At 41.6% G+C, this 21,543-nt stretch overlaps 1 protein-coding gene across 3 annotated transcripts; it reads left to right on the top strand.

The window, feature by feature from the left end:
• The first annotated feature begins 685 nt into the window (after positions 1-685).
• On the top strand, positions 686-21,167 carry ngly2 (N-glycanase 2). Of its 3 annotated transcripts, none has more exons than XM_088327499.1 (12): positions 686-1,243; positions 2,945-3,084; positions 4,280-4,455; positions 8,585-8,745; positions 10,348-10,488; positions 11,087-11,208; positions 12,475-12,643; positions 14,958-15,103; positions 16,798-16,913; positions 16,969-17,095; positions 18,304-18,437; positions 20,996-21,167. In XM_088327499.1, the coding sequence occupies exons 1-12, from the start codon at positions 810-812 to the stop codon at positions 21,119-21,121; spliced, it is 1,992 nt and encodes a 663-aa protein (XP_088183625.1). In that variant the 5' UTR covers positions 686-809; the 3' UTR covers positions 21,122-21,167. The 3 variants fall into 3 exon arrangements, with proteins under 3 accessions (XP_088183625.1, XP_088183624.1, XP_088183626.1); XM_088327498.1 differs by having other exon boundaries at positions 11,087-11,211; XM_088327500.1 differs by lacking the exon at positions 20,996-21,167 and adding an exon at positions 20,355-20,439 and having other exon boundaries at positions 11,087-11,211.
• Positions 21,168-21,543: the final 376 nt, after the last annotated feature.

The following is a 21,543-nucleotide window of genomic DNA, read 5'->3' as shown; positions in this document are numbered from 1 at the left end:
TCTACCTCTTTCCCTCTCTCTATCTCTCTCTCTCTCTTTTTCTCTCCTCCCATTATTTCTTTCTTCATCTTTTCCTTTCTCCATTTCTTTCTTTTCAGTCTCTTCTCTTTTTGCCGAAAAGTCGTACCCCGATGAGACATCCAATCGTAGGGTGATCTGACACCAATTTTGTTTCCTTTATAATCAAGTGAAAACAGCAACATTGAAACTCAGAGCGATTTATTATTTATCCTGATAGTCTAATCTTTTCTCTTCAATGTCTTTACAATGTTTATTATTTGTTATTGCAACATCCGTTGAAGCCTGGTCATCCTGGAAGGGGGATGTCCTCATGTGTGGTCCCTTCTCAAGGTCTCTTCATTTTCCTCATGTTGAGGTTTTTGAGTTTTTCCTTGCCCTCATGTAGGTTTTAGATCAGGGGATGGTGAACTAATAGTCTGTAATTTGCAATAGTATGTGGTCTGTGCAGCCCTTTGAGACTCTTTGTGATTAAGGGCTATACAAATAAACACGACTTGACTTAAGATGAAATAAAAACAAATAATAATCTTTTCGTCCCTTGAATATATTTTGTCTTTTTTTTTAATAATTGACTCCACCGCTGTTTATAGTTAGCCCTGCCTCCAAATTCTAGTAGCAAATACGTTTGAACCTTTGCAGCTTCCGTCCTCAGCAGTAAGCCCCGCCCCCATTTTCTAGCCATAACATTTGACAGCACACTGTAACCAGTAGAAACAAAATTATATAAAAATAATATTCAGCTAAATTTATTCTATGACCAGACTTAAAATTAGTTCCGCACAGGAAGAATGTTACTTTCAGCGACTACTGTACTCTACTACCTACTTTTAGCTAGCGTTCACGTGACGTATTCCTCGAAAGCGACACCGAGACGGCGGCTGAAACTGACCGACGATGAGGCGAGTCAAGCGGGCAATCTGGTAGAGGAGAGACGCTCTGGGGGGCTGGAGCCTGGAGAAAAAGCCGTTGCGTTCACGGTGCCAACACTCAGTGGGAAATTCGTGTACCAGCCGGGTTTGGCTGGGGTCTCAGTGGCCATTCATGCTTTTACGAACAGGTCGGGTTTCCTTGAGTGTCTGTGGAGTTCTTCTGAGTCTTTGGCCAGTTTGGTGAATGAGCTGCCGGGAAGCGCTCATGTGCTCTTCCTCTCCTTGGACGACTCGGCGGCTATGGATGCTCTCTGGATGCAGGAAAGGCTCAAGGATGCTGCCATCGAGCATGGGTGAATTAATCACTGTTTTCTTATATGTTGCATTCAGGACCGGTGTTATGCCGAGAAATGCATCCCTGCTGAGATTTGCATCCCCTGGCTACTATAACCACTTTTACCTCGTTTTAGATCACTTTTATATCACTTTTCGGGAATGGAATGGCGAACATATAACCAGGGTTGGTTAGGGTTACTATAACTTGATTACTTTCAATTACTTTGGGATTACTCCAATACCAAATATGCTAATAAAAGACAAAAGAAGCTAAATATGAATAAAATGACTAAATTTTGTGCAGGCTTGGGGAGTATAGAAATACATGGAACGGCAAAAATGATGTTGGCAAGCTGTTTGGATTTATTTTCCTTTTGTTTCTGTCGCATTTTATGTTCGTTTTGCCGGAGATCCAAGAGATCAAAGCCAGGAGAGAAAGCTTACCACGTGTTGTGAGTCATCATTTTATTCATATTTAGTTTCTTTTGTCTTTTATTAGCATATTTGGTATTGGAGTAATCCAAAAGTAATTGAAAGTTATCAAGTTAAAGTAACCCTACCCAACCCTGCATATAACCAAAACCACTTGGTCTTGCATTTGTTGTAAATGTAATGCAACTTAAACCATTCCGTCTTTGTATTTGTTGTGAATGTAATCGAACGGTAATGCACACCCTATATAAATCACTTTTGAGAACTGTTATGCACTCTACCGTAAAGCTTATTATGCTGAAATAAGCTTTATGGTAGAGTGCATAACAGTTTTAATACGAGCGATTTGGGTAGAAAAAGGCAAAATAAACATGTTACCTGGCACAGTGACGTGCAGTAAGGATTGTGTCTGGTTAGTCATAGTTACAAATAAATTAACCTACATCTTATTCATCAGAGCATGAAATCAATACTGTATTTAAACTTTGGTATAGAAAAATATGGATCATTGTCTAACCTTAACTCATAATTGAAGTTTATGCGCTGCTCCTTTTAAACAAAAGCATTGGTAGGTAATCCTTCATTATGAAAAAAAGTCCATGAAAAAAGAATAAAACTACTGGACGTCTTGACTTCGTGTAAGCTTGCGAAAACTACCACTAACTCTATCGTTATGGGCTGAGGTATGCGACAAATCATAATCATTGGTCTCACTATCGCCCTCTGCCACGAGGCAAGAGAATTACGTGCCTCACACTGCATCTGCAGACGCTTAACACAGTAATATGTCACATACTAGCTTTACACCTACAAACAACGGCGACCAGATGATGAAGGTGCTGTATCTTTGTCAGATCAGGAGGTTTCTTCTGCTATTGGTAACCATGGAAACCAGAACTATCTTTTACATGTGGGGGAGCAAAGCCATACCTAAAAACACCCCAGACAAGACACAGTAAGTGGTAAGTGGTTAAGGGATCCGTGAACTAATTATATTAATGATATTCATTATGTGAAAATTTAGTAATTTGGAAGATAAATTAAATAAAAAACAACTTTAACACAGAGTAAATATAAGCACTTCATATATATTTCATTTTATATTTCCATGATTATAGGTGAAGCACAGCCTCCCCTGAATGCATGTCACTGTTGACACCCATTATAATAAATGCATTTGGATGCATGATGTATCGGAAAGCAAATGCATTCTGACAATTAATCCCCATTTTTGACTAATCCAAACTTTTTTCGATCGTCTTTTCGGATCATGTGTGTTTCGTCAGTCAAAAGAAGGTTTTATCCAGACTTCATGTATCTCCAGTCCCGGTATTTGCTCTTGGCAATTGGATCCCCAACGTATTGGACTCCTGGACCTGCAAAGAGCACAACTGCGGTCTAGCTGAAGCCGTTTTTACTTCACAAGGTGAGTGACTCCCAAATCCACCCATCCATTATCTGCACCGCTTATCCTCAGTAGGGTCGCGGGGGTGCTGGAGCCCATCCCAGCTATCTTCGGGCAGTGGGCAGGGGACTCCTTGAACTGGTTGCCAGCCAATCGCAGTGGCTCCTAAATATAAATACTAATCAATTGACATCACCACCCGCTCATTGTAATCTAAGATTCTGACTTGACTTTTATAAACTATTTCTCTCGAAATTGCGTCCCGTGTTCTAAATCTTCTCAACCCAGCTTTTTTGCAACATGTTTCCGAGGAAATGACATAAACAATTGATACAATGTGGCCAGGATTCCTTTGTCTTTAGAATTGACCAATTGTTTCATTGCATCCTTCATATATTGTCATGAACCCGAACAGGATCAGGACCCAAATGCGTGACGTTTCTCACCCAAGCCTTTTATTTTACGGGAAATGGGGAGTCATGCACGTTCGGCAGCAGTCTGGCGTGGAATGATAGGAAGCCAGAGGGCGACGAGATCGATACCAATTGCCCGAGCAGATATTGGACAGATGTGGTCGATATCGGACAGGATGGGACAGACAGGATTGATATCAAAACAGGATATCAAAATTAAACAGGACAAACTAGAAGGGAACGAAACTGGAAACTGATATCAAACAACGGGACGGACAGGATTGATATCAAAACAGGGTATCGAAATTAAACAGGACAAACGAAACTGGAAACCGATATGAAACAGGACAAAATAAATGGGAACCAGACCGGCCAGGAAATACCAACAGGAAACAGGACCGAGTCAAAACCCACGTCTTGCGGGGCAGAGGTTCGTTGACGGACTGAAAAAGGAAGAGTGAGAGCGCTGAGCTTAAATAGACAGAAAGCCAATCTGTCGACGAGCCACAGCTGGCGCCACACGGGCGGGGCCAATTGGGCGCCATGGCAACCGTGACATAGAATAGAATTGAATATACCGGGTACCTTTATTGTCATTGTTACAAAATGGGTTGAACATATTGTGACAACGAAATTGGGCGTGGCACTCCAGGATCACATTTAACAGTGAGGATAAAAGAAAACAAAGAAGATAAAGGAACAAAGAAGATAAAGATATATGCACACTAGAGAATGAATTTAAATACCCGTAAACAGTAAGGCAATCTGTGATTTAGTCTTTCTCTGTTCTCCATTTTCCACAGCCTGGGATGTACCTGTTGTCGTCAAGCGATTGGACGCGAGATACGACTGGCTAGCAAATCACTGGGATAAGACGAAATATGAGCTGAGGGACGCGGGGGACGGCTGTGAGCCTTCACTACTAGTGCATGGTGCCGTTGCTTGGCTGTCAGAGGGGAATTGCTCCTTCTTTACCAAGGTCCTATTATAATTATTCATACAATCAGTTGATATGTGTGATTGTTGGACTATGCAGTGTCTGAAACTCATGACAAAATGTTACATGACACCAGGGCAGACAATAAAGTTGCCTGCCCCATTTTTCACAACTTGAAACACAATAACGCAAAAAATAATAATCGCAAAAAAAAAATGTTGTTGCAAAGTATTAAGGATTGATAATCAGAATATATAACAGAACAACACTTTAAAATGAAGTTTATTATAAATCTACTTATAACATTCATTGCATGTATATGACATGGCTGTTTTCCATCTGCCATCAGTATGGACCTGTATTTACTTCATTCGTGCAATGTTTGCGTTGCGTCGTCTGATACAAGCCACGTGAACTACTCTTTCCACGATCCTTTTAATCAGGGTTGGGTAGGGTTACTTTAACTGGATTACTTTCAATTACTTTTGGACTACTCCAATACCAAATATGCTAATAAAAGACAAAAGAAACTGAATATGAATAAAATGACTACATTTTGTGCAGGCTTGGGGAGTAACGGAATACATTGAACGGCAAAAATGATGTTGGCAAGCTGTTTGGATTTATTTTCATTTTGTTTCTGTCGCATTTCATGTTAGTTTTGCCGGAGATCAAAGCCCGGAGAGAAAGCTTACCACGTGTCGTGAGTCATCATTGTATTCATATTTAGTTTGTTTTGTCTTTTATTAGCATATTTGGTATTGGAGTAATCCAAAAGTCATTGAAAGTAATCCAGTTAAAGTAACCCTACCCAACCCTGCTTTTAATGTACGTTTACGTTTTGTAGCGTCATCAATTTTGTTAGCTTCTTTTGAATCTTTCTTCTGGGGCTGAGGTTTTGGCTTGATTCCTAACCACTTTACTATTCTTCTTGTGTTCTCTGTGCTTCTACTTTGGAAAATGATATGCAAATGCCCGACTTTATAACGCTTGGGAAAGTCCGGAAGCACAAAGTTATTTAATGCACGCATCTGATTGGCTGCCGAGTATGCAAATTGCTAAACGAACCCAAATTCCGAAATGTCCAAACCGAACGAAGATTTCGAAAACGGAATAAAGCAAACATTTGATTTGAAAAAAACAAACAAAACTAAACTAAAAAAAAAAAAAAAAAAAAGAAAGATACATTTTCTTTTTTTTGCTTGAAAAAGTTGTCTGCCACCCGGACGGAGACGTTTGTAGGTTGTACGCCCCGGGCGTTTGGCCAGACGTTATTTCAGACACTGGACTATGCACTATGGGGCGGCAGTAGCTCAGAAGGTAGAGCGCTCGTCTTGGGATCAAGGGATCCCAGTTTGAATCTCGCCTTGTCTGTGTTACATGTCAAAGTGTCCTTGGGTAAGACACTGAACCCCTAATCCCCCCAAAAAGCAGGTTAGCGTCTTACATGGCTGCAATACAAGGCCGCTATTGGGAAATGTGAAGCACACTGTAAAGCGCTTTGGGAAGTCATTGACTTGAAAAGCGCTATATGAAATGCAGATCATTTCATTTTCATTTCACTATGCAATAGGTTCAACTTTGTCACTGTCCCCACTTAACAGGTTTTTGGGGACAAAACCCCGCTGTACAATAAGTACAGTGGCTGCGCTACATGGAATGAGTAAACTTCAAGAAAATAAGTATATACAGGCCAAAATTCAGCCTTAAAAATCTGATTATCTAATAAATAATTTGCCTAAAGGGACAGTGTGTATTGTTTAGCATCCTAAAAGTTAAAAAAAACTTCATTCATTAAAAATAATACTGATTTAAATAATAAGCAAAAATATTCTAACCATCATTCAAATGTTCATTTTTAAAGATTCATAGGCTGAGAAATTTGTATTTATTTTTCATAATCTGAGCCTCACCTAGAGAAACTGGTGGAGATACTTGAGATAGGAGATATTCAATATATGAGATCTCTTTCAAACGAAAATTGTATTCAACATATGAGAGAAAATCCAAATTAAGAGAATTTCCAGACCCCACCACTGGAGACTGTTGTACACCTTAATCAGTTCGTACCAGTTAGCGAATGCGTTTCCTGCCATAAGAGATCTGCTCCTGCACACTTGTGTTTTTTTTCTTTTTGCATTACATCTCATTTAGCCATGAATTCTAGAAAAGGAAATTAAAGCGTGTTTCTGAGGGGAAAAAAGTGGATAATGTTAAAGGAATCTGTGACATTTGCCACCTACCTGGAAAGATGCATCCTGTCTTATGGGACATTCAGAATATAAAACGAAAAACAGAAATTACAATTTACAATTATTAAAGATTCGGACAGCACTTGGGTAAAAACTGGTTTTTGTTTTTCCTCCGAAAGTCAATAATCATTTCTTCGGTTTTGTCCAAATTCAATATCAAATCATTTCCATTGCACCATTCCACGATGTTATCCACCTGCCGTCTGTATGCGCTCTCATCATTGTTCATAATGTAACCAGAAACAGTAGTGTCGTCAGCAAATTTAACAACTAGTTTGTTATCATCAATGGATTTGCAATCATACGTTTAAGGTTTATGTAAGTATGTTAGATAGATAGATAGATAGATACATAGATAGATACTTTATTCATCCCCATAGGGAAAGTCACACTTCCAGCGGTATCCTTTTGTTGTTTATTAACAAATTAACAGGATGGCCTCGGGGTGCTGTGTTGTAGTTTAGCCACAGCGGAGTGGATGACGTCACACGCTAGTCCAAAAGTTCGACGTCCCTGCAGCAGATGGAAATCTTTGTGCCCAGGGTTACACCACCTCGTGTTCACGTAGATAGCGAGTCCACCTCCTCTCCGCTTCCTGCAGGTGTTTGTGTCTCTGTCTGCCCTAACAGCGCTGAAGCTCCACGTTAGCGTCCGGGATGCTAGACGTGAGAAACTTTTCCGTAAAACACAGCAAACTGCACTCCCTGTACGCTTTGATGTTTTCACCAGCACAGCCAGTTCGTCCCTCTTATTTGGTAGAGAGTTCACATTTACCATGATCAGGGACGGTACCGAAGGCTTATAACGCTGCTAGCCGCTTAGCCTTCACCTAAGCTGTGGCTCTGCAGCCACAATAGGGGCCCCTCGTCACGCCGGCACGAGAATTCTTCAGGGCAAGGAGTTGATTCCTCGAATAAACGCATTTTTGTGCGTTAAAACCCATAACCATAGGATAGAAAGTAAACCAAAAGTGTATTTGTCAAACGGGGCGAAAAACACCGAAGATAGAAGCAGACAATTAAAACATTAAATCACAAAAAGAGCTAAATAACACGGAGCTGCTGGAAAGGCTGCAGCTCGCGCCTATGATGTTTAAGGCTTGTATACGTAACCTGTATTGTTTTGTCCTAAAAAATAAATATTTCATAAAATAATATGCTCTAAAACGATAAATAAAGTTGAGTTTAACTTACTTTTGGAAGATGCGCTTCAAGAGGTCCTCCGTGGTAAAAAGTGTCTGAAAAAAAAGTGTTCCGACCATTTTCTCAACCTAGCGGTCGCGGGGCCCTAGGCAGCTGCTTAAATCGCTTATGCCTTGGGCCAGCTCTGATCTCCAATAAGGCCAATTTTGTTTCGTTAATATCATCTTATTTATTTTGACACTTTTTTTATTGCTATTTGAATGCATTTTTATTGACCAGGCAGATTTATTTTTTTGTTATTTAAAGGGGCAGTGTGTAATATTTAGTGCCTCCTAGTGGTACAAAGAATCTTTCATCCAATAAAAATAATAAATCAAAAATCATACCAATGGTATTTTTTACAAAAATATAAAATCATAGGTTGAGAAATTTCTATTTCTTTTACACCGTGGAATCCCCACTTAAGTTTCCGCCATGTTTTTCCGGCATCTGCCGCCACGCTGTGCTGTGTTTTACTGGCCTTCGCCTGTACCAGACAACACAGTGCCATCTAGTGGTCAAATATTACACACTGGGGTTTTTAGGTTAACGTGGATGATTTTTGTGAGCCTGGGAACGGATTAATTGTTTATCAGTTATTTCTTATAGGAACGAGTCGTTCAAGATACGAGAAGTTCTAGTTACGAGCTCTATCCTTGAATATTTTTTTCTCATATGTAGAGGTCCCACAGTATTCAAAGGTTTTGCAACGACCTGGTTACACTTTTGTCTCCACAGGTCCAAAACATGGCCAAGTCCAACGCGTCTGGGGTACTGGTGCACACCCTGGAAGGAAATGCCATACAGGACATGAATTGTGAGGACACTGAATGTCTCACGCAACTTGACCTGCCTGCGGCCATGGTGCACATGCAGCCGGCGATCAGCCACGCACTCAGGTCTCTCTCAAGCACCAAAAACGTAATCCATTACCATGGAGATGACATTTTAGGTCAAATCCTTCGATAGCATTGATAAGGGGTGCTCATTTCAGTCGTTTTGATTAAAGATTGTTCCCAACATAGATAACGGAACAAGCAAAATAAAAAAATGCTGAAAATCTTAAATAAAAATAAATTGATACAATAAAGTATATATAATTTTTAAAGGTTAGAAAGAGTAGGAAGTAATCTGTTTTCAAGATAAAATGTGATATTTTCTTGAAACTAAAACATCAATTCTTTTAGAAATTAAAATGTTTTTTTAATTAACACAGATGAATTACTTATGATGGAATTTATGTTTTTTTTTAAAGGGACAGTGTGTATTATTTGGTGTGTCCTTTTGGTAAAAAACAAAATCAGTCGTTAAAAAAACAAAATTATACTGATTTATAAACATGAATTTTTAAAAATACTTTTAGGTAGCGAAATTAGCATTTATTTTTACAAAACATGAGCCTCACTCAATGGGAGCTGAAATAATTGTCTGCTATCTTGCTGTTATTGTCAGGACCAGAACGAAGACAGGACCCACTCGCGTAACGTTTCTCACAGTTTTATTGGGAAGAAGGGAAAGGAGTACACACACGATCCGGAGATCGCTGGTCGTAGGGAGTAGGTTGCTCAGACTTCCGTGGCGAGCGATGGCAGTGTCGGGAACAGAAAAAAACGGGTCAGTAGAAGAGCAGAAACGTGGTCAATATCAGAAAATGGGTCCTTATTCGGGACGGGAGAACAGACGTGGTCGAGATCAAAACGATCGTAGCGGGAGAAAAACAGGAGCAAAAACACAGGACAGGCGAAAAAGGGCTTGACGTGTAAAAACAGAGATTCGCAGACGGACCGACAAAAGGGGACTAACAGGACCGAGTTTAAATAGGGACAGGGAGGAGGGAGCCAATCTGTCAACAAGCTGCAGCTGGTGCCACACGGGCGGGGCCAATTGGGCGCCATGGCAACCGCGACAGGTTATGGGTAAACAAAAACCTTAAAAAGACCGGGCATGAAATGAGAAGTAAAACGGTGCATTTTAGTTTCTTTGAGTCTTAGTAGTTTGTATTCTTCCTTGTGTTTTTTGGCACTGGTTTTCAGTTGGGTTTCAAAATACGGTGACATCTAATAGTCAAATGATACACACTGTCTCTTTAATGCAATTAAACAGTGCAGGGGTTTGCCACCCACAATGTTGAAAGAGCCAAATATAAAACCAAAAAACATATGTTTGAAGGTACAAAAGAATAAAAGATTTGTATAAGCCTTAGAAGAAAGGACAGGATACTGTAGATATAGTGTATGTACCATATCTTGGAAATGATAAGAATGTATGTGTCCGGTTTTCCCTCAACAGAAACGATATCATTTTCCATTATCAAACATTTTTCAAAAAGCGTCGTAAGGCACTAGGGAGCGCTACAGCTCCAGAGCCACCTGTGTTAAACCATCAGAACAGTGTATATGTGTGTTTTTTGGTATGCAAGTTCTATCTCGCTTTGCATACCCTAATGTTAATCAACCTAATTTTTTGCGGTATTTTTCAATGTATTTTAAAAAATTCGACAGGTTAGGTGTGGCAGTGAGCGTGTCCTTCCAGACAACCCCGTCACCAAATTTCTTCATCGGCATTGATCAGCAGGGGGCGCTGGCTGAGATGGGCTGGTTCCTCTACCCATCCTTCAGCTTCCTCAACTGGCAGGCAGAGTGGTGAGTTTGTGCACTGAACTGAATAGCGAGTTGGGCCACCTTTGGCAGTGATAACAGAAATTAAATGTTCACAATAGTCTTTCACAACGCTGTGGAGGACTTTTGGCCCACTCTTCTTTGCAAAAGTGTTTCAAATTTTCCATATTAGAAGGTTTTCTTGCATGAACTTTTTGTTTAAGGTCACACCACACTATCTAAATTGGATTTAAATTCTTGATGACTAAAATGATGACTCACAACACGTGGTAAGCTTTCTCTCCTGGCTTTGATCTCTTTGATCTCCGGCAAAACTAACATCAAATGTGACAGAAACAAAATTAAAATAAATCTAAACAGCTTGCCAACATAATTTTTGCCGTTCCATGTGTTCCGTTACTCCCCAAGCCTGCACAAAATTCAGTCATTTTATTCATATTTAATTTCTTTTGACTTTTATTAGCATATTTGGTATTGGAGTAATCCAAAAGTAATTGAAAGTAATCAAGTTAAAGTAACCCTACCCAACCCTGATGATAAATATGCAAAAACACAGAAATCAGGAAGGCGGAATAAGCAATATGCATTACACTTTATCATAATTACTTATTTCCGTGTTCAGGTTTGACTTTTCAACATCCTTGCTGCTGAAACTGGAGAACCCTGCCACTGTGGTGTCTGTCTTCGACTACGTGCAAATGCAAGGGGATGAAGGCGCCATGGCTGACGTTAACATGCCTCCAGGTGGTGCTATTTTGCCTTTAGATTTGTTTACGTTTACAGAGTTGCGCCTTGAAATATTTAAGGGGTGCGTTTTTCCCCCAAAACGAAGCAAACTGGAAAGTAGAGGACGTTATAGTGATGCATCTCATTTCTCATTAGGCATTAGTTTGACAATCCTCACAATAACTTCAGTGTTGATTTTAGCTGTGAAAAGTGATGGGTCCCGGGGACTCGCATGCTCAAAAATCTATGGATCCCAACAGAGATCTATGGGTCCCCAAAATTTAGTGTGCTCCATGTCCTGACAAACTGTCGTATTTTCCCTTACAAAATACAAAAAAATCTTTTTTTTCCAAACATGTTTATTGATGTAGTTTAACATGTTATATTGTACATGTGTTTCCTTATATCATCTCATCTCATCTCATTAGCCGTACCGCTTATCCTCATTAGGGTCGCGGGGGGGCTGGAGCCCATCCCAGCCATCTCCGGGCAGTGGGCAGGGGACACCCTGAACTGGTTGCCAGACAGTCGCAGGGCACACAGGGACAGACAGCTCATTCGCTCATATTGTTAATGAACATTTTGTTGTGAGACACTGAGTTGCTCGACATGAATGAGGTTTATTATAAAAAATGAAGTCGCTTGGACGTTCACTGTAGAAGTAAAAAATACATGCAAATAGAATTAAGTAGAATAATACATTTTCTTATTCAAATTATGAATTCATTTTCTGCATTCAATTATTGTTGGTAATATACTGATTAAAAGGGATCACCACAAACCTGTCTTTTTTCATTTTCTCCTTTTATACTTTTTTTCTCAACTTTTTTATACAACATAATCATCCGTAATATAATGCATCAAAGCAAGTGAGCCGTTTGAGAGCCGGCTCTCTTTAATGAGTTGAGCCGAAAAAGCCGGTTCTCCAAAAAGAAACGGACTTTCACTACACAACTCGAACCGGAGATCGGCGTGCAGACGAAAACTCGAACCGCGAGACCAAAACAACAATGGCAGATCTGCCTGACGAAAAGTTTGGAGTGCGGTAAATCTTTGTTAAAAAATGATAATGACAATTTCGTGTCAAAAAAGTTGCGTCCCGGGGACACACGTTGATTTGACACGATGCGTCTAGGACGCAGGGACACGGGCAAACCAGAACACTGTAACTTCAAAACCTGCTAGTCGAATTGGTCCTAAAATATGAAAAAAAAATACAAAGCGCAACTTGTGAGTGTGGTTAACAGTTTACTAATAATGCAACCATTATTTGTGTGTGAACAGACTTATCTTCATTTGACACGTTGATGTTGGACGCGTCTTTGTCCTGTCCCGGCAGCAGAGATGCGTCGTGTCCTCACTGGGATCACACGGTCCAGCTTTTGGTCTGCTGCGATCAACACGGACCTTACTGCGGTGTTGAGCTTGGGCGCTGGATCACCGCTTTCCGCAGGTGGGGCTTCCCTGACCAAAAGATTATATAATATGACCACTTTTCTAAACCAACTGAATTATGTTATTGTCTTGGGGAGGGGGGTTGTGTGTGTCGATCTTATCTAATCTTAATCTAAATCCATCTATCTAATCTAAGTTTATTTATGAATCCAGATCTGCCTGAAACGGCTGAACAGATTTACGAGCGCCAATCATAAATTAAGGATTTTACCTAAAAACAAATACCGTAAATTCCGGACTATAGAGCGCACCTGATTATAAGCCGCACCCACCACATTTTAAGAGGATAACCGCTTTTGTGCTAACACAAGCCGCACCTGTATATAAGCCGCATGCGCCCACATTAAAACATGTAACACTATCACAAAATTAACCCAAACCCTACCACGAGTCCCGCGATTTTAACTGAACATAAAGTACGCAGTATAAAAACCACAGCCGGCAAAATGAATGGAAAATGATACCGGTACTTAAGATTTGATCCAGACCAGCAGAGTCCGGGTCCCGTTAAAAGTAATCCAAGGAAAAAAAAGTGTATATTTCCAAAGGTAAGGGTGGGAAAAATATATATCCACTATTGTCTGCCGTGTCCACAAACACTCACCTTTACCGGTCCCCTCTTCCCGTCATCCCCCGCGTCTGTTACGCTCCTTCTTTTTAATTGTTCAGTGCAAGACTTATCAGAATAAGTGTCCAAAATAAATACAAATAAATACATTACAAAAATATACAGTTGCAAATACATATTATACATGGTTACACATATTTACAAAGAAAGACGGTACACCGAGAGAGTTTTCAAAGCTTTAATAATAATATTATAACTTTCATCCCAAACCGTGCCTGTGAAGGGTAGCAAAACGCTACTAACAACACGCTCGCAATACTGATAATGGGGCTGTTAAAAAAAACATACCGTACATGTAGAAACCACGGTAAACCATTCTCATCTTCCTCCCTATGACTGACGTCATCAAAGTTGTCCTCCTTTAGTATGGGAAAGAGAATTTGTCATATAGACTTCGTCCCACGCTCCCTTATTCAAATACACGCTAGCAACACGCTCGCTAGGTAAAGTTTGCGTACAGTAGCTCTGTTTCCTTCTTTATCGGACTGCTCGATTGGGTTTAGCTTGTAAGCTGCGTCATGTGCCTTGAACTCGAGTGCCGCTGGCGGCTGTTAGAAAAATTGCATAGATTGGCCGCATCACTGAATAAGCCGCAGGGTTGAACGTTTGGGGAAAAAAGTAGCTGCTTATAGTCCGGAATTTACGGTATTTTCTTATCTCAAAAATCACCTTGTAATGTTTCAATACTAATATTCAGGAAGAGTAATTCACTCCAGTTTCTTCCTAAATTCCAAAAACATGCATGTCAGGCTAATTGGCCTGTCCGAATTTTCCCGAGGTGTGAATGAGCGTGTGATTGGCTGTGTGCCCTGGGACGAACTGAATTCCGGGTGTCCCCTGCCCACTGCCCATAGATGGCTGGGATGGGCTCCAGCACTCCCGCGACCCTAATGAGGAGAAGCAGTGCAGAAAACTGATGGATGGACAATGTAAGCATACATTATATGTCAAAAATGTGTGACTTTACCTAAACACAAATATATATTTAATAAATCAATTATTACTAATAATGATATGAGTCGCATGGTGACCAGTTTGCATATCCGCCACAAGGTTCACAGGTCCCGGGTTAGATTCCCACTACTGGCCTCCCTGTGTGTAGTTTTCATGTTCTCCTTGTGCCTGAGTGAGTTTTCTCCCTAGGAATGAGTGTGTGGGTGAATGCTTGTCTGTCTTTGCGTGCCCTGCGATTGGCTGGAAATCAGTCCAGGGGGACCCCAGCCCACTGCCCAGAGTTAGCTGGGATGGGCCCTAGAACCCTTGCGACGCTAGTGAGTATAAGTGGCTGGAAAATAATAGAATAGAATAGAATATACCTTTATTGTCATTGTTACAACATGGGATATATTGTGACAACAAAATTAGACGTGGCACTCCAGGTCCACATTTTACAGTGAGGATATAAGGAAAACAAAGAGATAAAGGAACAAAGAAGATGTTTGTACTGTCCTTGTTGTATAGACTTTGTTTTCCTCAGGAGGGGGGCGGGGGGGCATGAGGGGGTGAGGGACAGACAGAGATGGGCGGATCCAACTAGATGTTTGATCTTACTGTACACACGGTCCAGTGTAAATGAATATCGATCATAATAATAGCTTTTACTTTTGGAAAATCAAGCTGTTTCTTCCACGGACAGCTGAATCTTTATCAAATACCATTTCTTTTTTTATCCTTTGTGCTGCAGAAAGATCGGTCACTGGCAGACAGACGTTTCTCCACTGATTCCAGTGCTGGACGCCAGCGTTTGCCGCTTCACCATGAAGACAGCTCCGTGGGCCATGCCGTGGATGGTTTCCCTCAACTTGAGGTTCAGTGTCGCCAACCGCACAGGTAGGACCAGGCTCAGTAGAACAGAATGTGACATAATTTCCGTACTATAAGCCGCAACTTTTGTCACGCATTTTCAACCTAAGGCTTATGCAGAGATGTAGTTTAAGTTTGCATTTTTTCTAACAGCTGACAGGGACACTAAAACTCAAAAGGTAGAAAAATTGAGACAGGTAACGCGCTTGAGAAGTTCTGTACGTTAACTTGGTGTTTCTGTGCCTTTTCCCCATGTGTGTTTGTTATTTAAACTTTGAAAACTCTTTCCGTGTAACGTCTTCCTTTGTAAATATCACATGTTTCAATTTGGGCACATGCAGCTTATAGTCAAGTGCAGGTTATGTATTTACAAAATATGTTTTACTTTAAAAATGTATAGTGTAGACTTGCAGACCTGGGCACTCCGGTCCTGGAGGGCCATATGTCCTGCCAGATTTTGAAGTTTGCTCTTCTTTAACTCAGGTGATACAAATTATAACCTCGTTAGCAAGCTAGCAAGTGCTCGTTAACGATACTGGTGATTGGAATCACCTGTATTGGATCAGAGAAACCTCAAAAATCATGCAGAACATACGGCCCTCCAGGACCGGAGTGCCCAGGTCTGGTCTAGAGCAAATAACCCTAGCACAAAAATCTCTTCCACCTTTTTTGTTTCAAATAACTCACTTTTGAATGGACAGCATCCCCCTTTGGACAGTTTTTGGACGTACCAATTCAACATGTATAATAATGAAATCTGATAACATGAAGTTTTGAACGTAATTAAAATATCCAAGGCAATGTATTGATGAAATAATGATGTTACCGTACGTAATTATGTCGATTGGAGGGACATTCTCAAGTACAGAACATTACGCAAATTTCTCACTTCTTTGGCTTTCTAACAAGTTTAGCAACTTCAAACACCGTCATCTGATCCTGGTGGTCTCAGATTTTTGAGATCACACCCAAAGAGGCATGATCTGGTCAAGCGTCCCAGGTCCATATAAAAAGAGTAGCTGATCGATAGCTCTTTTTCTCCTACCTGACTGACTCATCGCATGTCGGCCGCATGGTGCGGCCGTGCGGGCCTGCATTGCAGCCTTGAGTTTAGCTCGTGATCCATTCGTTGCGACCATCCGAATCGAGAACAAATCTCTCCACAACGCAAGTAAGGTGACAGCTTCAGAGTTAACTCCATGTTTGCTGGTTCTTGGGAATGAGTTTTTTTCCGTACAAGAGAATCTCTCCAAATCGACTAGCATTATAGCCAGTAACTTCCAGACTTTCTGCGGTCGAAAACTTCCATGATCTCTGGCGCCCCCCCCTTTTTTTTCTATCATTTATTCTCTGTGTTAATAATTTATGTGTCCTATTTCAATCGGCCTGGTTCATTGAATCCATTTTCTTGAGAATAGTAATTCATATCAGAACTCAAAGAACTCAAAGTAATAAAGTGTGGGAAATTCTAGCATCCCTCAGAGAAAAAAATATTTGGTGGAGCACAAGCAACACCTAGAGGAAAATTCCTCTATTCATTGCAGTGAAGAATAATTTGTTTCAACCCTAACGATTCTCAAAATTAGAGCTAGAAAAATCCCTACAATAGGTTGCGGCTTAGGGTCAGGTGTGGGTTGTAGTCTGTAGATCACGGTAGTTTAGGACCACTTGAACGATAAGAAACACAACTCTCGGTATAAAATACCCTTTTGACCTGTCAGAAGAGGAGCTCCGCCCTTTCCGAGTGATGCCGTTGTACGATGGCGGAACGTTCGACAAAACGTACAATCTGCGCTACCCTCCCATCAAATTCTCCGTGCCTGCCTCTGCCAGAAAGGTATGACATACAAATGAGAAGAATTCGGACAGTTGTTATGACATCCGGCCCACAGGTGGAGCTCTACGCGGTCATCACAGGACACGGCAGCGACAATAACGGGTGCGGAGAGTTCTGCATCACCTCGCACTTCTTTTTGGTCAACGGCTTACACAATAACACACTTTCCTTCGACTCTGCAGGTGAGCAGCCATGTTGTTCTAAAATCCAGTCATTATACTGGGTGATGGTAATGTGTATTAGGAAAAAAAAAATCGAAAACGTTATATTTTAGGTATTGAGGGTGGTATACGCTGTTTAAGGTGTCCTTATGAAGTTGAATGTTAGATATTTTTTCCATTAAGTGTGAGTTAATAATCCTTTCAAAAACCCCATATGCTTTTTTTTTTACCTCCGCACTTATCTGCTTTTTTATTTTTTTATTCTAAGCAAAGCTGTTTGTTGCTGAACATATTAGATAGGAGGAATGGGGGAAAAAAGAGGAGTGGTGTTGAATGACGTGATGCTGGTCCCAACTGCTGTTTTCCTGTTTATTAGTGTAGGATGAAAATGGTGAAAGTAAGAAAAGCCCTTCTCCTAAGGTAGTCCAAACACTAACCCAAGAAAAGATGAAAACGTTATATCAGTGTGTCTGAGAAAGCACACACTTAACGTGCTTCATGAAGGAGCTTGACAGAACTGCAATGATGACACAAGCCAGAGGTGGCGGGCTCGAGTAAAAAAAGCACCAAATACTATACTGCTCCTTTAAGAGAGTATTTATATTTCACTATTGGCAGAAAATACGTTGTTAAAGTAAATACTTTTTCCCTACATTTCTTTCTTTTCTTTTTTTTTCTGGCTTTTTTTTCTAAATTTTTCTTCTTTTTTTCTCTTTCTTTTGTTTCTTTTTTCTCAGCTTTTCACTACTTTTTCATTTTGGTATTTTTTTCTTTTTTGTTCTATTCCTCCCTTTCTTTAAGTCATGTTGTGCATAATTTTACATAATATTTGGTCATGTTGGGATTAAAGAAGCAAGAACAACCTGAAGAGCCGTTTAGGACCCGAAAGAGCCGGTTCCTTTTAGTGAGCTGAGCCGAAGAAGCCGGTTCTCTACTAACTTTACTCAACTTCGTTCCACTTCGACTCGACTTCAAAATACCGCATTTAGGACACAACGTCGGGAGAACCCGTGTATTTTTACCTTCATGCACTGTAACTTTGACTTAAGTCGCTTCTTAATTAGTAATTTTGAGCCCTCATTTTTGTGCGCTGGCTAGATTTTCTTGTGCGCTGAGAATGTGCGAGCAGTGTGCAATTGCGCACGTGCGCAGCTTAGGGGGAACACTGCCCATAATGCTCTTAATTCCCCGGTAAAAACCTGATGGCGGCTGTTTGTGATTTGCTACAGGCTCAGCATTGGGCTGCGCCAAGCGCGTGAAGGAGGGCATTGTGCCCAATGAGCACGGCACTTGGCTCTATGGCCGCGGAGGCTGGTGCGACGGAATGCAGGTGGACCCGTGGAGGCAGGACCTCACTGCACAGGTACAAGTCACGTGATGAAGTCCTGTGCATATCCATTTTTTAGAGAATTTAAGAATTCTTTAGAATAAACTTACTGTATTTTCCGCACTGCAAGGCGCACCCCCAAAAATGAATCTTTTGTCCATCCATTATCTTCCGCTTATCCGATGCCGGGTCGCGGGGGCAGCAGCCTTAAAAGGGAAGCCCAGACGTCCATATCCCCAGCCACCACCTCCAGCTCATCCGACGGGATCCCGAGGCGTTCACAAGCCAGCCGAGAGACATAGTCTCTCCAGCGTGTCCTGGGTCGCCCCCGGGGCCTCTTGCCGGTGGGACATGACCGGAACACCTCCCGAGGGAGGCGTCCAGGAGGCATCCTTATCAGATGCCCGAGCCACCTCAACTGGCTCCTCTTAATGCGGAGGAGCCTTGGCTCTACACAGAGTCCCTCCCGGATGACTAAGCTTCTCACCTTATCTCTAAGGAAGAACCCAGACACCCTGTTGAGGAAACTCATTTCGGCCACTTGTATCCGGGATCGTGTTTTTTCGGTCATGACCCCAAGTTCATGACCATAGGTGAGGGTAGGAACGTAGATCGAGAGATTTGCCTTTCAGCTCAGCTCCCTCTTCACCACGACGGACCGGTACAGGGTCCGAATGACGGCAGACGCTGCACCGACCCGTCTGTCGTTCTCCCGTTCCATCCTACCCTCACTCGTGAACAAGACCCCAAGATACTTGAACTCCTCCACTTGGGGCAAGATCTCTTCCCCAACCCGGAGGGAGCATGCCACCCTTTTCCGACCGAGTACCATGGTCTCGGACTTGGAGGTGCTGATCCTCGTCCCGGCCACTTCACACTCGGCTGCGAATCGCTCCAGCGAGAGCTGAAGATCACGGCCTGAGGAAGCCAACAGCACCACGTCATCTGCAAAAAGCAGTGACGTAATGCTGAGGCCCCCAAATCGGACTCCCTCCCCACCAAGGCTGCGCCTAGAAATTCTGTCCATAAAAGTTATGAACAGAATCGGTGAGAAAGGGCAGCCCTGTGGAGTCCAACCCTCACCGGGAACGAATCCGACTTACTGCCGGCAATGTGGACCTGGCACCGGGCATACAGGGGCCGCACAGCCCGGATAATCTTTTAATCTTTTGTGATATATGTAAATATAAATCAGTGTCTTCTTTCTCAATTCTCTAACATGTGTATCTGGTACTGTGACTAAACGGTGTGATGATCAGAGAAGACCTATTACCTTTTCCTACTTCATCGATGTCCCTAGCGACCTGGTTGTAGGTATTCGGTGCTCTTATCTTCATTATCTGGGTTCGACCCCTGTTGTTACCATTGTTATGCTATTCCGTACACAAGGCGCCCCGGATTATAAGGTGCATGCCCAAATTTCTGGCCAATTTAGCGTTGTGGGCAGGGTTGGGTTACTTTAACTGGATTACTTTCAATTACTTTTGGATTACTCCAATACCAAATATGCTAATAAAAGACAAAATAAACAAAATATGAATAAAATGACTACATTTTGTGCAGGCTTGGGGAGTAACGGAATACATGGAACGGCAAAAATGATGTTGGCAAGCTGTTTGGATTTATTTTCATTTTGTTTCTGTCGCATTTTATGTTAGTTTTGCCGGAGATCAAAGAGATCAAAGCCAGGAGAGAAAGCTTACCACGTGTTGTGAGTCATCATTTTATTCATATTTAGTTTATTTTGTCTTTTATTAGCATATTTGGAATTGGAGTAATCCAAAAGTCATTGAAAGTAATCCAGTTAAAGTAACCCTACCCAACCCTGGTTTTGGGTGTGCCTTACAGTCCGGAAATGTTTGTAATCATAATAGAACATTTTAAGGATCATATCATAATAACAAAGGCGCTAATGTGTCCATAACTCATGTTACTATATCCTACATTTGTCAGGACCAGAACGGAAACAGGACCCACTCGCGTAACGTTTACCACGAGTTTTATTGAAGGAACGAGGAGGCGGTGCGCCCACGCTTCGAAGTTTACTGGACGCGGGAGGGGGTCGCTCTCGTACTCGGCTTGTGATCCGAACACGGAAGTGGATCTTCCGTGGCGAGCGATGGCGGGGATGGAAAAAAACGGGTCAGTATCCGGGACAGGAGAGCAATAACGTGGTCCTGGTCGGAAGCGAGTCGTAAGCCAGAACGGGAGAGGAGACGTGATCGGGGTCGGAAACGAGTCGTAAGCCAAGACGGGAGAGCAGATGGGATCGGGATCAAAACGGGTTGTAGCCTGAGACACACGGGAGCAAAACAGGACAGGCGGGGCTCAGGGTTGAAAAAGGCTTCCCTTGAACACACTGAGATTTGCAGACGGACTGATAAAAGGGAATGACAGGACAGGGTTTAAATAGTGGGGAAGCAAACCATTCAACAAGCTGCAGCCGGCACCACACAGGCGGGGCCAATTGGGCGCCATGGCAATCTTGACAACATTTCTTATGTCATGAAAACTCTGCAAATGATAATGATGATGATAATAATGTTGAGGAATAGTGATATTTTTTTAAATGTGTTTTCGTCTGTTGTTTACAGTTGGATCCCAGTGGTCAAGCATCCAACACGATTTTGTACTTTGGTCTGTTCGAAGGGAAGGATCCAGACCCGACTCAGACGCCAGGTTATATCTCAATGTCGTCATTCCTCATCTTCTACAAATGAATGCCAAACACCAATTCTTTTAAAAATAAACACTTCTTTTAGCTCATGTCTGGAGTAGCTGCAATCAATATAGAATTCGATATATATTTATGATATATCTATAAGTAATAGAACTACTTTATTATGGTGACACAATAGTATTATAATTTTTGATTATTAAAGGGTTAATTGCTTCATATATGAAAATAGTGACCAATTACTACCAAAACTGATATACCGTATTTTCCGCACTATAAGGCGCACCGGGTCATAGGGCGCACCCCGAAAAAATAGTTTTTGGTCCTATTTTTGACATACATAAGACGCACCGGATTATAAGGCGCTACAATGGGAACGTGGACAAAACAGTCAGATAGTTCAGTCCAACTTATTACCCCCTTAACATTCCCAAAGCTTGCAATGAAGCAAATACGTGTCGTAGA

This window comes from Urocampus carinirostris, chromosome 2, assembly GCF_059441175.1.
Source record: "Urocampus carinirostris isolate Australia breed hairy pipefish chromosome 2, RoL_Ucar_1.0, whole genome shotgun sequence".
NCBI classification, from domain to species: Eukaryota; Metazoa; Chordata; class Actinopteri; order Syngnathiformes; family Syngnathidae; genus Urocampus; species Urocampus carinirostris.
Note: the sequence above shows the minus strand (reverse complement) of the source record. Positions and strands in the feature narration are given on the sequence as shown.